The sequence below is a fragment of the Micropterus salmoides genome, unplaced genomic scaffold (genome assembly GCF_014851395.1).
Source record: "Micropterus salmoides isolate LMB-PRFRI ecotype aquatic unplaced genomic scaffold, ASM1485139v1 Ms_hic_scaffold_4, whole genome shotgun sequence".
In the NCBI taxonomy this organism is placed as follows: Eukaryota; Metazoa; Chordata; class Actinopteri; order Centrarchiformes; family Centrarchidae; genus Micropterus; species Micropterus salmoides.
Window position 1 is genome coordinate 24,113,800 of NW_024043372.1, and position 15,267 is coordinate 24,129,066.

The following is a 15,267-nucleotide window of genomic DNA, read 5'->3' on the forward strand; positions in this document are numbered from 1 at the left end:
GCAAGCTAACATTATCTAATTTAAGCCAACTAAAGCACAAAATCACAATATATTTCACATGATGAAATGATGCTATGCTGTTGACAGACTTGATTGTTGATTAATTTCTGAAACAGTGTGGCAGTTATAAATATTTTCTGACATCACTTACAGCAGCTAATGCTGCCCATAGCTAAATTAGATTAGCCACAAAGCTAGCTAATACCATGTTTATAAATGGTGGAGAGAACATTAATGAGCCGTTAAACTAGTGTTTAACGCATTCTTCCAAATATATATGTGAGCCACTTGTCTGTAGTTACAGTCAGTGCGTCAGAAACTATTAACCAAAGTGGACATGTAAATAGATGCGAACTGAACAAATATCTAACACAGCTTCCTGCCAAACAAAGTTATCTAGCTCTTCATTCAAATGTGTAACGTTACTGTGAAATCTCAAAGTTGCAAGTCATTGCATTGTAGTAAGAACGAGGCAAGAGCAGCGTTTCCTCTGGGTCACTGTATCATAGATGGTGGGTGAAAAATTCTCGTAGCTTTTGACAGAATTAAAGAGTGCTGGTAAAGGGATAAACTATTGTGGCAGATCAAAAAATGTATTGCCTATGCAGGAGAGCCGTGTTTATCATTATGTAATGTAATAATTGTAATGACATGAGTAATATATGGTATTATTATAATTTTTGGCACTAGTAGTACGTTTTAAAAATTTTTATTTATAGTTTCTGTTTGGCAGTCCGACACAAGAGGCTACATACACTATTTCCTTTAATTTTCATTCTCTATAGTCTAAAATGGATCTTTAAATCTTTTTTGTAGTTTTGACTCTTATTTATGAAAACTTTATATTTTGTTGTACTATTGTTCAGCATTCTGTCATGTTATCTTGTTGATGTCTCATAACAACAAATGTTGTTTATGTTATGCGTTTTTGAAAAGAAGGGGGGATAAAAAGAGTACTGGCCGATATATTTTACAATCCTCAAATATCAAAATCAGTCTCTGTCTTATCTAATTTGCACTAATGTTAGTTTACCTGTCCAATAGGATGAAAGTCAACTCAGGGTCGATTTTTATATCCAAAGCAGAGGTCTTTTCATAACTCAAACGCCTTTCCTATGTTGACACATTTTCACCTGACGTTGATCTTATTCTTGTTTTTTGGTGTTAGAAGATTCCATTGTTAGCTGCAGCTAACAATGTATCAGTAGGCAAGAGGCTCGGGAGGCGAATGGTACACTTTTATCTGAAGTGTTTATCTGAATGGTACACTTTTATCTGAAGTTACAACGCATTCACAAATAGGCTAAAAATATATTTATTAATTTAATTTAAAAAACTACATATAGCCCATTAAATATTCACAAAGCCAGAATAGTTTCAGAAGCCAAACAAAGAGCTAGCAGAGTGAGTGTCCTTGCTGCCATGTCCTTGCAGGAGCAGTCAAACCAACTGATTAATGATCCAGGAGTAAGAATCACACACAATGGCAAGCATGTACTTTGGGAATCAATTCATCACACTTTATTTTGTGTGACCCCAGCTGATGTAGTGGCTAGGTAGCAGCACAGCACACTCTCAGCACAAATCCTCTGGTAAGGCCATTTCGTGTGTGTGTGTGTGTGTTCTACACTATCACTGCTATAAAATCAGAACCATCATTTCAACAGGGGCTTTATTGGGTGTGATAGAGGGGAGACTGAGGGAAAGTTAGTGTGTGTGTACACAAATAATAAGGATTCTGTTTGACATCTTTTACTACATTTATCTATTTACACTTGGTGTAATTGAACCCAATAAAGCATCACACTGCAGCACAACAAGATGAAGGACATGTTTGGGTTACCCCATGCTATGTTTAGACATACTAAGGATGCTTCATTAAGAGTGGGGTCACCAGGCCATCCCTCTAAAGGCCTGCAGGTGCTGGCCGAACTGGTCAGCACTTTCTTTGGCTGTGCAAAGCTGCTTTTCACACCACTGAACCAGAGCCAGCTGCAACATCTCCACACGCACACTGTGGAACAGCGCAATCTGGGAGAAGCATACACATGTTAATACATACAGCACATGGACGTCAAAAAATAGTATGTTACATACAAACTCAATTTTAAGTTTGATGTTTTACCTCCTGTTTAGCCACTCCACAAATGAGATCAAACTCTGTTTCTGCTGCTTTCCTCACCTCCTCCATCTGACACATACGGAGAGCATGTCATCATCATTAAATATTGGTCTTCACCAGGGTGAATATACAGATTATAATTTAAGCTGTCTTCTTGTCTATCCTCTACTGACTCATATCAGCAGAACGTTACTGACACCTGCTGGTCACAAGAATGTATGTCCACCTGATTTATTCTTGAAATACTCACAGCAGCCTTCTTTACAGGTTTGGCCTTCTCTGCATTCCTCTTGGCAGTCTCTAACTCCACTAGTTTACAGGTTCTCCTGAACAGCATTTCCTGCAATGAACAAAATAATCAGGTTGCATGCAGGAATATTAATCACAGGTTTCTGTGTCATATTTGCTATACAAGGCCAGGATTCATGGTAGATGTAGAGGCAAAATACACTGTATTGCCAAAGGTTTTGGGTCGCCTGCCCTGACCCCGCTCTGTGATTTTATGTGGCCTACCACTTCCTGGCTGAGTTTCTGTTGTTCCCAATCGCTTCAATTTTGTTATAATACCACTAACAGTTGACCGTGGAATATTTAGTGGTAAGGAAATTTATGAATGGACTTAATGCACAGGTGGCAACAGTACCAAGCTTGAATTCACTGAGCTCCTGAGAGAGACCCATTCTTTCACACATGTTTGTAGAAGCAGTCTGCATGCCTAGCTGCTTGATTTTACAGTGGGTACGGAAAGTATTCAGACCCCGTTAAATTTTTCACTCTTTGTTTCATTGCAGCCATTTTTCAAAAATCAAAAAAGTTCATTTTATTTCTCAGTAATGTACACTCAGCACCCCATCTTGACAGAAAAAAACAGAAATGTAGAAATTTTTGCAAATTTATTAAAAAAGAAAAACTGAAATATCACATGGTCATAAGTATTCAGACCCTTTGCCGTGACACTCATATTTAACTCAGGTGCTGTCTATTTCTTCTGATCATCCTTGAGATGGTTCTACACCTTCATTTGAGTCCAGCTGTGTTTGATTATACTGATTGGACTTGATTAGGAAAGCCACACACCTGTCTATATAAGACCTTACAGCTCACAGTGCATGTCAGAGCAAATGAGAATCATGAGGTCAAAGGAACTGCCTGAAGAGCTCAGAGACAGAATTGTGGCAAGGCACAGATCTGGCCAAGGTTACAAAAAAATTTCTGCTGCACTTAAGGTTCCTAAGAGCACAGTGGCCTCCATAATCCTCAAATGGAAGACGTTTGGGACGACCAGAACCCTTCCTAGAGCTGGCCGTCCGGCCAAACTGAGCTATCGGGGGAGAAGAGCCTTGGTGAGAGAGGTAAAGAAGAACCCAAAGGTCACTGTGGCTGAGCTCCAGAGATGCAGTCGGGAGATGGGAGAAAGTTGTAGTAAGTCAACCATCACTGCAGCAATCCACCAGTCGGGGCTTTATGGCAGAGTGGCCCGACGGAAGCCTCTCCTCAGTGCAAGACACATGAAAGCCCGCATGGAGTTTGCTAAAAAACACCTGAAGGACTCCGAGATGGTGATAAATAAGATCCTCTGGTCTGATGAGACCAAGATAGAACTTTTTTTTCGCCTTAATTCTAAGCGGTATGTGTGGAGAAAACCAGACACTGCTCATCACCTGTCCAATACAGTCTCAACAGTGAAGCATGGTGGTGGCAGCATCATGCTGTGGGGGTGTTTTTCAGCTGCAGGGACAGGACGACTGGTTGCAATTGAGGGAAAGATGAATGCGGCCAAGTACAGGGATATCCTGGACGAAAAGCTTTTCCAGAGTGCTCTGGACCTCAGACTGGGCCGAAGGTTTACCTTCCAACAAGACCATGACCCTAAGCACACCGCTAAAATAACGAAGGAGTGGCTTCACAACAACTCCGTGGCTGTTCTTGAATGGCCCAGCCAGAGCCCTGACTTAAACCCAATTGAGCATCTCTGGAGAGACCTGAAAATGGCTGTCCACCAACGTTTACCATCCAACCTGACAGAACTGTTGCATCTTTCCCAAAACGACTCCTGGCTGTATTAGATCAAAAGGGTGCTTCTACTAAATACTGAGCAAAGGGTCTGAATACTTATGATCATGTGATATTTCAGTTTTTCTTTTTTAAATTTCTACATTTCTGTTTTTTTTTTTCTGTCAAGATGGGGTGCTGAGTGTACATTACTGAGAAATAAAATGAACTTTTTTGATTTTTGGAAAATGGCTGCAATGAAACAAAGAGTGAAAAATTTAAAGGGGTCTGAAAACTTTCCGTACCCACTGTATACACCTGTAGCCATGGAAGTGATTTGAACACCTGAATTCAATGAATCGGAGGGGTGTCCTAAAACATTTGCTAATATAGTGTACATAAGATGAACACAAAATGAGGAGACACACCTTTTCTGCCTCCTGGTAGCGCGACTCCAGGTCCAGACCTAGCCCAAGAGTGCTCACATTGTTCTCAGCAACTCTTGCCATATTTTTCTGCCCACACACAAGAATATCACATGCACAATATTTAGCAAAGCATTCGTGCAATGCGATGTAAACCAATTTCTATTAAAAAGGATAAACACCTTACCTTCATAGAGTCAAATACTTCTGATAATTTCACACAAGCTCTGTAAGAAGAAAGTGTCAATGTTTTTATTTTATTTTATTGTAACTTGTATGCAAGGCTCAGATGCAGTAACATTACAGTACAAGTACATGTGATATTGGCCGGGGACCAATGCTATTATTGTCTCACTTAGAGAAAGCCTGTGTGTCAGGATTCTCCCCTGGTTCCACACAGAGATGCAGAGCAGCCGAGAAGTACCCAGAGGCCACTGCTATTTCTACAAACAAAAAGAACAGGGAGCTCACACTTACATCAGACTTGGGACGAATACAATGAGCGTGGTAATGTGGATGAACACTAATACACTACATGTCCTCCTGTAAATATCAACAGTTGAATCTGAACACATGTAAATCCCAAGTAATGCCAACTTTAAAAATAAAAAGCAGCAGTTTTCTTACTTTGCTCAGTTAGCACCACATCCAGGAATCTCTGCAAGAAAAACAAGAGGTCAAAAACCAAACAGGACGGTGTGTCTGGGTGTGCGAGAGATAGAAAAGGGGAGAAGGAAGACAAACATTTAGACAAATACGGGAGTGGCTCACCTCAGCTGCAGTTTTGGTACAGCCAGTTAGAACAAGGTTGTGATCACGTTCAGTTTGAAAGAACTCATCCACATCCTGAGGATACAGACATTATGGCATTAAAACCTGGCTTACAGGTGTAGAGGCTGTAAATTCGCTTTGTATGAGTCCCAGTTATGTACCTTATGGCCTTCTTTCCTCATCTCTTCCACAGCTTGACTCAGCCGGTTGAAAATGTTTTTCCTTGCTCTCTGTCTGCCTGGAGGCTACACACAAGGGCACAAACAAGCTTCAACATTTTTAAAGTTAACACTGTTTAAGCACAGTTTAAGAAATATGAGAGGAAGTCTATAAGACAGATAGACAATAACAATAGTTTATTGTGCTACAATAAAGTGTATTACTCAGTGTGTGTGTGTGTGTGTGTGTGTGTGTGTGTGTGTGTGTGTGTGTGTGTGTGTGTAATAATGTATTGCTTCGTAAGGTGACCGTTATCTGTATGATATACTATATAAACTATATGTATTGTATTGTATATTGTTATATCATCCTGTTTCTTTTCAAAACTGTGTAAAACGGATATCTTGTATGTGCCACATGCAGCAACTGAATAACACTTCCTTGTTAAAGACTACAGTCTAACAACACAACAGACTTTAATATCCCTCTCGCAAATGTTTTAGGGAAACAGTTTGCATGTGCATCTTTGACTTGAGCATCAGGTGATGTCTTCTTTCACCTGTTGATGTTATTTGCAGGCACACCCAGCAGGGCTGAGAGTCTGTACACTTCATCATTTGGTGCCTTTGAAATTTCACACAGTGCACTCATTTTGTCCTTCCATTCCTATATCTACAGACAAAGGCTTCACTTTAGCTGCGTCCCAATTCAGAGACTGCCTTCTTTAAAGTCCACAGTCCACAGGCTCCTCCAAATGTGGCCATACATTTGCCTGAGTTTTGAGGACACAACTAGTGGATCATATTGGACACTTGTTATATGAATGAACCATTAGTTGTGTTATGAGGTTACGAGCAGAAAGTTGTTATAATGCTATGGTAAGTGCAGCCCATTTGCCTTCAGTCCTCCATACATTTGGAGGTTACAATATTTCTCACATGATTCCCTCCATTTTCTCTTCTAAACATTTAGAATGGAAATTTAACCCTTTATTATCCATCTCTCTTGTAAAAAGTTATCACATTGCACCCTTTTGTAACATAAAATTCTTTCTTTTTAATGGGGCAAATTGTAAAAAATGAGATTTAAAAAGTGGCTGTTCATTAATGTCCACTTACGTCTGAGCTAGTCAGGAAGATCTCCACAGCTTTATTTTTGCTGAGTATGCTGTGTGCAGTAACCTGCCGGAGGAAGGCTTCCAGTGCTTTACAGTATGGCTGCCACTCTCCTAAACCAAGGAAACCTGCAGGAAGAACCATCAACACTTCGATCCTAACACTTCATTCATTCAGCACTGTAGAACAGAATAGACACTGAAATTAAAATATATTTGGTTAATTTTACTTTTAAATCTTTATTTTATTTCTTCAGATTTACTCACCAAGCTGTTTTATAACCTTGGCAGATGCATTCACCTGAGGCTTTGCAGGAAGAGGAGGGAACTGGAAGAAAAATAACAGTAAAAAAATCAATACTTCGGTCATTGTTTTTTAAAGTAAAGCTAATTTCTGCTATTGTTTTTTCCCCCAAAATCCAAACTTTATTTCTTCCATTGAATGCTATGCTTGGGACAGGCACCTAAATAAGGTCAATGCTTTAGAAATGTGCTGTGCTTGGATTTCCCTGGATCAGATATTACAAAACATCCACTTGTGTAATACATCACAAACACCACACCAATGTCACCAGCACAACAGGAAGTAGTATAGCAACATTACTTCCTGAAAGACACCAGTTGCATTTTCTTGAAAGAAACATCCAATCAGACCACAAAGCCTCTAGATCATTTTCTACAGGACTGGGTATCGGGCACAATGGCAGCACTAAAATCAACTTCCTGATTACAAAGGAAACAATGATGTAAAGAGAAAAAAGCATTTTATAAGATCCCCATAACTTGGATGGTTGTAACACATTTTCTAACCAGCGGTTGAGTCAGTGTATGACGTAGACATGTTGGTTTGTGATTGTCTCAGTTCCAAAAGCATTGTGCTACAAGAACACGTGATTTTTTCACTTGAAAGTAAATGTCTGCAGTTTGGCTTTTAACACACCCAATTCAACATTACAACTACAGTAAGGCCATTAGGAAAAAAAACGAGAACATAAACGCATGCACACATCCAAAAGGAAGTTATCAAAGGTTCCACAGAATGCACAGTTTGGTTTGTCCTTTCACATCATGTTCCAGTACTAATCTTCTTGGTCTGTTATTGTAAGAAAAGTGTTCGTACATTTAGAAGACAAATAAGAGATTGTGTGCAGATAAAATATTAAATTTATTATATAATAATAAAGTACTGACTATGACTCCCTCTATCCCAGGCATGTCCTCCTGGAAGAACAGCTGCTGCTGCAGCCATTCAAAATCATCATAGGTCCGGTCCACATGGTACTCCCCCGTCCCAGACAGCTAACACAGACAAGAGAGACAACATGTCATTTGAGCTGTCTGTTTTTGCAGTATCATAATTCAAACAAATCAACTGACATATGGTTTGCAGCATTCATCTAGATCCAATGTTAGCAACGTGTGCAGCAAATGAACAATAAATCACTTTCTGACCTTTTGAGATACTATTAGGAAGGTAAGCGTGTCCCTGTCTTTCAACACTTCTGTAACCTTGATGTTATGACCATGGACACTTAGACAAGGTGTCACTTCTTTTACCTCTTCCTGTAATAGAAAATGTGGATAACAATATAACCACTACAATACCTTGGAAGAAATTCACAGTTACACACTAAATTTAAACTGAATAACAAACTTCACTTAGCCAACACTGTATATGTGGATGACTGCATGCAGTAAAAAGTTGTCACATGATACTCAGGAGGTTGGCAAAAAGAATATTTTCTTGCACACTTACCATCATTGTCAAGGTTGCAAGTGAATTTATCCAGTCTTTCTTTTATCTGCTTTGTAGAATGCTCAAATCTCCTTTCATCTCAATAAAACTGCATAAAGCTGTTAAGATCTTTAGTCTTATGTTGGCTTTGGAGCGCTCACACTCCAACTGCTGAGCAGGCACAGGATATCCTCTGGGTCAAAGTGCAAATGGGTCCTGTCCAATCTAAACTGCTGCCGCAGGGAAAAAGATGACTAAGTGGTGCGTTAGTCAGTAACTCAGGACCTTCGACACACCCACACAGGAAAAGTGGCATAACGGTCCAATCAGTATCTGCAGATGTCAGCCTTACAACCTCACAAGCCTGTAAACCAACCACTCAACTTGCAAGTTATCCCATAAAAGAGGCAGGAAACACACAGCTAACTTAGGGTCTATTGTGACTCTATTAACTGTGTTTGAATATAAGACACAGACACTCTAACATAGATACTTTATTATCAAGAAAATACAACAAATTAAAACATAAGTCATGCAGGATACAGGACTAAGACACCGGATATCTAGTAGTGGTACTCTTCTTCATTTTCTTCTCCGTCCCCAAAATAAAGGCTGAAGACAGGATCTTCAAAACTGTAATGTCCATGTGGACTGTCCTCATCCTCCACATCTTGGTGAAAGCTCCAGTGGAAGTATGGCTCCTCCGCAAAGAGACTATCATCGAGGTCATGGAAGAGGTCTTTAAAACTGAAGTGGAAGCTTGTCTCATATTCGTCCTCAGGATCAACAGAGGCCTCATCTTTTAGGAAAGCCTCATGGCCCGCACTGTCATACAGCCTCCTCTTCCCCTTGTTGGAGAGCACCTTGTAGGCTAGAAGAGAGGAAGAGGTTATTACTTTAACTTTGGTTGAGATATGACAATGAAAGTACACTCAGGTTCATGAAGGAGGCTGTATGCTGGTGGTGCAATAGTACAGTATACGGTGTTTGAAATACTTTCCACAGACATCCTAAGTAACAATACAGTTGAATCTTGTAAACAGTTTTAGCCAAAACTGAACCTTATAACCCTCACAAAGATATGATTTATTCCAGGGCTGCTGTATTAGACTGCATCAGTAGCCAGTGGTAGAAAAAGTATTCAGATCCTTTAGTACCACACTGTACACACATTTGTACTCGGTCTTGTCTCCTTCTCTGACATTGAGAACTCAAGATTTTATTTCAAGACCAGTCAAGACCATAACTTTGGGAATATCAATAAATTGCTTTTGCATTGTCTGATTTATTTGTTAAATTCAATGCGGCGGAAGTAGGCTATTTATGAATTAATTAATTTCACCTGTGTAAATTACACACAAACTATAAATTAAAATGACACGTTTTACCTTCAGCAATCTCTCTGAAAGTCGTCTCTGCATCGGCGCTCTTGTTCTTATCGGGGTGGTATTTTATGGCCAGTTTGCGGAAAGCCTTCTTTATCTGGATGTCAGTTGCTGTTGGCTCAACATCGAGAGTATCGTAGTAATTTCTGCCTGTCTCTGGGGCAGCAGGCAGAGCTTCAGATAAGCAGAGCTGCAGCACCACGCAGGCTTGCATCCAGTGGAAAACACCTTGCACAGCCATGCCCGGACGCCTGAGCACAGATGAGGAACACAGACACAACTGTTACACAATGAAGTTTATCTGGAAGTAGCTACCGTGCGGTTTGACAGCTCATCATTATATACATTAAGCTATCTAGTCTACACGTCAGTTGTAGTAGCACTTAGCTGGTCAATTGGCTCCTGGCACTGCATAATTTACTTAACTATCAGCTTTGATACTAAATGTTACGCCCATTTCAGTCGAACTAACGTTACGCACAAGAAGTGGCAGTGAAAGTGCATCAGATTAAATGCAACTTCCCCAGATGTTATTTAACGTATCTCACCGTGGTTTGGCGACATAACTGCCATGGTATAATATGAAACATTTAAACCCGTGCATTAATTATTTCCCGGTGAAAGAACATTGGGCGTGGCTACAGGTACATTGAGTGTCAATGAACATTAACACACGTGAAAATCAAAACACAGTGCTTAAATTCACTATTTTTGTTCATGAAGTCACCTGTCTGTTATTAGGAAAAATACAACTGTGGATATGTAGGTAAATCATGATCTTATATAATATATTTATTTTATTCATGTCATCAGTGCAGTGTCACATCTGTCTGCGCAGCGCGCGTGTCAGATCTTATGGCAGTGCCGTGGCTGCCTGAAGCTACTCTGTAAATTCCACTAACCACAAGAAAACAAAAAAGGGAAAAGAGCACGAGTGTTACTTTGTGGCTATAACAACGCTGTTGACACAATGCACAGATAACCTGCATACCCTGCTGGAGTAAGAGAACTATACAACGATCAGTAGGCCTATATGTTAAATTAGGCTATAATCAAAACTCATGTTAGGTCTAATTTTCGGGACAAACCGGAAAGGGGTCGGGACAACCGCTCGTAATTCGGGACTGTCCTGGATTTTTCGGGACGTCTGGTCACCCTAAACACACGTCAGTGAGGGCAATTCACTATTATCACACTAGAGGACACAAACGCACCCAGAGGAAACGGCGAGGAAGAGGGTCGTCTTCTTCGTTGGTAGTAAAAGATGCAACAAGAAATGTAGTAAACGGCACAGGGCCTCGAGGAAGTGACAGAGAAAACGCACGCCTGGTGGTATTTGTTGTTGTTGTTCGCAACTATAGCTGTGGAAATTTCGGATAATTAGAGAAACGCTTTTCTGCATGGGAGTCACCCGTCTGCTCTCTGGATCCTGCTTGTAGTTTCTATTTGGTAAGGCAACATTAGCATGTAGCCAGTTGGCCAGATAACTCTCGCTAGCTAATGTAAGTCTAAAATGGTGCTACGAGCACGACGGCACCTTTTATTCAGGTATATGAAACCGAAAAATAACCTTTGCATTGAATTTAGGTTCGTTTGATATGAATCCAAATGTTGTGTTTTGCTATTTTACCAAAACACTGTCTCTGCTCATCCAGTGACAACAACACCACCGGGGTGCTAACGTTACTTATTATTACCAGGTGTCACGTGCTACTATTTCAGCCCTGGCCTTATCCAGATATAATATATATTCCCTTCCTTATTTCATATCCATATTCTCCTGCAGTTCTAAATCTAATATCTCAACTTAGGTTTATGTTTTTGTCCTACATATCTTTGAATAGGAGATTGCGCTGCTACAATGAAAAAGCTACTCCTGACCTTTTTGCTTGTCTCATGTAAATGTTTGCTAGGTCACGTCAGCCCCCTTCATACACATGAGTGCTGTTTTCTCCTCGCGCTGGGCCGAGCGCCATGCCTGACCGGGACAGTTCCTACCTGTCAGGTGGTGGTGGGAGTGCTGGTGGTCTGGGCGAGGACGGAGGACCTGGGTCTGGTTTGGTAGGGGGCTCGACAGAGGGTCGAGGAGGTTCAGGAGGAAGTGTTGGTGGAAACGTCTCTGGCTCCGGGAGCATGGGGGGAGGAGGGGCGCTTGGAAATGGCAACAGCTGTGGGAACGGTGGAGGTGGGGGGCACGGTGCAGGACTGGCGTTGGACGGTGTCTGCAGGGACTTCATACGCAATGTCTGCAAGAGGGGGAAGCGCTGCCGCTTTAGACACCCAGACTTTAATGAGGTGCCAGATTTGGGAGTGCAAAAGAACGAATTCATCTTCTGTCATGACCACCAGAATAAGGAGTGTATGCGCTCCAACTGCCGCTTTGTCCATGGATCTAAAGAGGATGAGGACTATTACAAAAAAACAGGAGAGCTACCCCTCAGACTAAGAGGGAAAGTTGCTGCACGACTGGGCCTGTCCCCCATGGATCTCCCCCATAGCCGTGGGGAGGTCCCTATCTGCAGAGACTTCTTGAAAGGAGAGTGCCAGAGGGGCAATAAATGTAAATTTCGCCATGTCAAAAAAGACTATGAATATGAGCCTTCCAGGGTTGGAGTAGGTGGTGTTGTGGGGCCAGGTGCCAGTGGAATGGTAAATGCTGGGGGAGGGATAGGTGTTGGAGGAGGAGGTACTTGTGGAGGAATGCAAGGACTTGTGGGAGGTGGAGGTGGAAGTAATATAATGGGGATGGGTTGCCCCAGCCTGGGCGGCTGCAGAGATCCAGTTATCTCTGGAGTTGGGGGAGTAGGTGCAGGTGGGATGACTGGCTGTTTGTCCATAAGTTCTTCAGGGCAGCGGCGTTATGACAGGAGCTCGTGCTCAGTGTATGACCCTCTGCTTGAAAGTGGGCTGTTTGATCCTAGCTCCCTAGAAGCCTCTATGGACCACACCGCTCTGCAGATTAAGAGACGGCGGCTGGAGGGGTTGCGCCTGGCAGATGGGAGTGGAGGTGGGCACTATGAGCTGGGACTTCAAGCCACCTTGCCACCGCGTCCTTTGGAGTACAGGTTCCTGGAGGAAGAAAACTCCCTGCTGAGGAAGAGAGTGGAAGAGTTGAAAAAGCAGGTTAGAATGAGAGAGAGGGGAAAAACATTATTTGGATCTCTGAGAAATCTTTGTACCTGTAATCCTTTAAGTCAAACCTAAATGTATGCTGTGATTTAGCTTTTTAACAGCTAATATGCAAAGTAACAGCCACAGATGATGGTATAATGCACTGTAATGCAATGTGTTAGTCTTAAATTTCATTTAATAGGCTCAACAAAGGTAGCAGTTATTATAGTTTGTGGTATCACATTGCATTATATTATCAAAGATACTTCGTATGCTTCCTGTACTAAATGAATTAATATGGTCCTTCCACATGATGGTGTCATGTGCCTTTTTTATATTACATAACCTTAAATTCAACTTGAGTCACAAGGAATTCAGATGAAGTTTAATATATTTAGGACCAGATGTTTGAAGTAGAGCTTGAAACAATGAGTCGATCAATCAATTAGTCCATCCACAGAAACTATTTTAATCAACAAATAATCGTTAGTAATTTTTCAAAGTAAAACCCCCCAAAAATTGATGCTTCCAGCTTCTCATATGTGAGGTTTTGCTGCTTTTCATAGTCTTATGTGATAGTACACAAAATATTTTGGGCTTTTGGTTAATCAGACAAAATAAGCTATTTGAAGATATGACCTTGGGTAAAAGAAAAGAAGCAGCATAATCGATACTGAAACTAATCTGTACAGTTAAGTGTGTTGGCAATCTGAGGTATTTAGGTCCCAATCCTTTTTCACCATATAACAATACATAATTGATTTGATGGAAAATTAACTTTAACTTAAGTTTGTCATTAGATAATAAATGTAAACAAATCTTTAAAAGCATTAGGAAATTTGGAAGTATTTTAGATTTATTTGTTGCCTGATGTTAGCCCCTGTATTTAAAAGAACCGTCACTCAATTTCAGAGTGATAGCCGCCTCTAAACCTGTGTTTTGAAGGGTTTTCCCTTCTTAGGAACATCATAAGACAGAGACACTCTGGCAAGAGTAAAGGCTGCTTGATCACAAACTTGTAGAATAAATAACTGCATAAACTGTGGTTACAGTATTTGGTAGATATTCTAAATGTTAAGCAATTATAGCTGTCAAACAATTTCCTTTTTAACTTAAAGTATGAATAATGTAGTTTGAAAAATTATATAATTATAACCTTGTTTATGATAAATGATAAGACTTCCTGGCAGTTGAAATTTTGGAATCCAGTCCACAGACATATTTTCTTTAATCCATGTCTCGTGTGTTTCTCAGGTTTCAAATCTCATTGCCACAAATGAGGTTCTTTTGGAGCAGAATGCCCAGTTCCGAAACCAGGCCAAGGTGATGACGCTGTCCTCCACTCCTGCTCCCACTGAGCAGAGTATGGCCCCCCCCTGTGGGTGCAGTAAGTTCCTACAATCATGGCATCGCACAGACTCACACAACCCTGAGCAGCGCTGGACTGCAGCCTCGGCCTGTCACCCAGCAAGACCTGGTCGCTCCCACTGGCGCCCCCGCAGCGCCCCCGACTAATGCTGCCCCACCTACAGCCCCTCCGCCCCACCTAAACCCTGAGATCACGCCCCTCTCGGCCGCCCTTGCGCAGACCATTGCCCAAGGGATGGCACCACCTGTTTCTATGGCACCGGTGGCTGTATCCGTGGCCCCAGTGGCAGTGTCCATGACGCAGCCTCTACCTGGCATCACCATGAGTCACGCCACCACCCCGATGGTGTCCTACCCCATTGCGAGTCAAAGCATGAGGATCACCACTCTGCCTCACTAACTGATTCATTACAGCACTGTAGTACCCTCATGTCAGACTGTAGCATCCTTAACAGGGATTTTTAACATATTGTCTTCTTTTATGTGTATGAGACTTAACTGATAACAGAAGAGTGATGGTACTTCTCCACCAGAGGGCAGGATGAAGGCTGCTCTGTTCAGCCTCCTTCAGCAACATCACAAATACATTTCTTCCTACAGACTGACCCAAACAGACCTTTTCAAGCATGGGCACAAAAAATGGACTAAACACACTGCAAATGTGTGAGCTCTTCTATAGTGTTTCAACCATTTCTGCAAGGCCGCTGTGCCATCGTTGTGGACATGTGAAGCCATTTGTGTTTCTATTTTTGTGAATCGCTCTGGTGTAAATTAACTTTGGTACTTTGCGCATTTAAAAAAAAGAACAAACACTCAACAATGAATCTTGTGTTGTCTGTCACTTTGTTTACAGCTGCCTTCTTCTAGTCACAACTACTTTTACATTCACAGCTCACACAGGTAAATAAGTCATGCACAAAGAGAGAGACAGTTTCTAGTATCAAGTGTTGTGTCATGTCTCACATCCCCTTGCAGACGTTTGGGTGGAGTCACATTGTGTAAACTTGAATGTAATCCCTTATGCTACTTCAGCAGCCTCAAATCCCTGTGCCTTTTGAAACAAGTGGAATATTTTGGTGTGGGTG

The 15,267-nt window shown here is 41.4% G+C and overlaps 3 protein-coding genes across 5 annotated transcripts; 1 reads left to right on the forward strand and 2 right to left on the reverse strand.

Moving 5' to 3' along the window:
* Positions 1 to 1,299: 1,299 nt before the first annotated feature.
* Positions 1,300 to 8,547, reverse strand: si:dkey-28n18.9 (sorting nexin-6). The gene is made up of 14 exons (XM_038695634.1): positions 8,340 to 8,547; positions 8,036 to 8,146; positions 7,775 to 7,882; positions 6,851 to 6,911; positions 6,588 to 6,712; positions 5,472 to 5,555; positions 5,311 to 5,385; positions 5,167 to 5,197; positions 4,895 to 4,982; positions 4,727 to 4,766; positions 4,543 to 4,629; positions 2,373 to 2,462; positions 2,126 to 2,191; positions 1,300 to 2,031 (listed from the first exon to the last, which is right to left on the reverse strand). Exons 1-14 carry the CDS (start codon positions 8,343 to 8,345, stop codon positions 1,891 to 1,893), a joined length of 1,113 nt encoding a protein of 370 aa, XP_038551562.1. The 5' UTR covers positions 8,346 to 8,547; the 3' UTR covers positions 1,300 to 1,890.
* A 250-nt stretch (positions 8,548 to 8,797) lies between these two features.
* On the reverse strand, positions 8,798 to 11,616 carry LOC119885558 (dnaJ homolog subfamily B member 9-like). 3 transcript variants are annotated; one of them, XM_038695636.1, is made up of 3 exons: positions 11,585 to 11,616; positions 9,707 to 9,954; positions 8,798 to 9,189 (listed from the first exon to the last, which is right to left on the reverse strand). In XM_038695636.1, the coding sequence occupies exons 1-3, from the start codon at positions 11,599 to 11,601 to the stop codon at positions 8,882 to 8,884; spliced, it is 573 nt and encodes a 190-aa protein (XP_038551564.1). In that variant the 5' UTR covers positions 11,602 to 11,616; the 3' UTR covers positions 8,798 to 8,881. The 3 variants fall into 3 exon arrangements, with proteins under 3 accessions (XP_038551564.1, XP_038551565.1, XP_038551563.1); XM_038695637.1 differs by lacking the exon at positions 11,585 to 11,616 and adding an exon at positions 10,918 to 10,987; XM_038695635.1 differs by lacking the exon at positions 11,585 to 11,616 and adding an exon at positions 10,252 to 10,322.
* zc3h10 (zinc finger CCCH-type containing 10) lies at positions 10,971 to 15,006 on the forward strand. The gene is given in 4 exon segments (XM_038695633.1): positions 10,971 to 11,152; positions 11,617 to 12,826; positions 14,069 to 14,185; positions 14,187 to 15,006. Coding segments are annotated over 3 exon segments (1,662 nt in total). The 5' UTR covers positions 10,971 to 11,152; positions 11,617 to 11,677; the 3' UTR covers positions 14,583 to 15,006.
* The last annotated feature ends 261 nt before the right edge of the window (positions 15,007 to 15,267 follow it).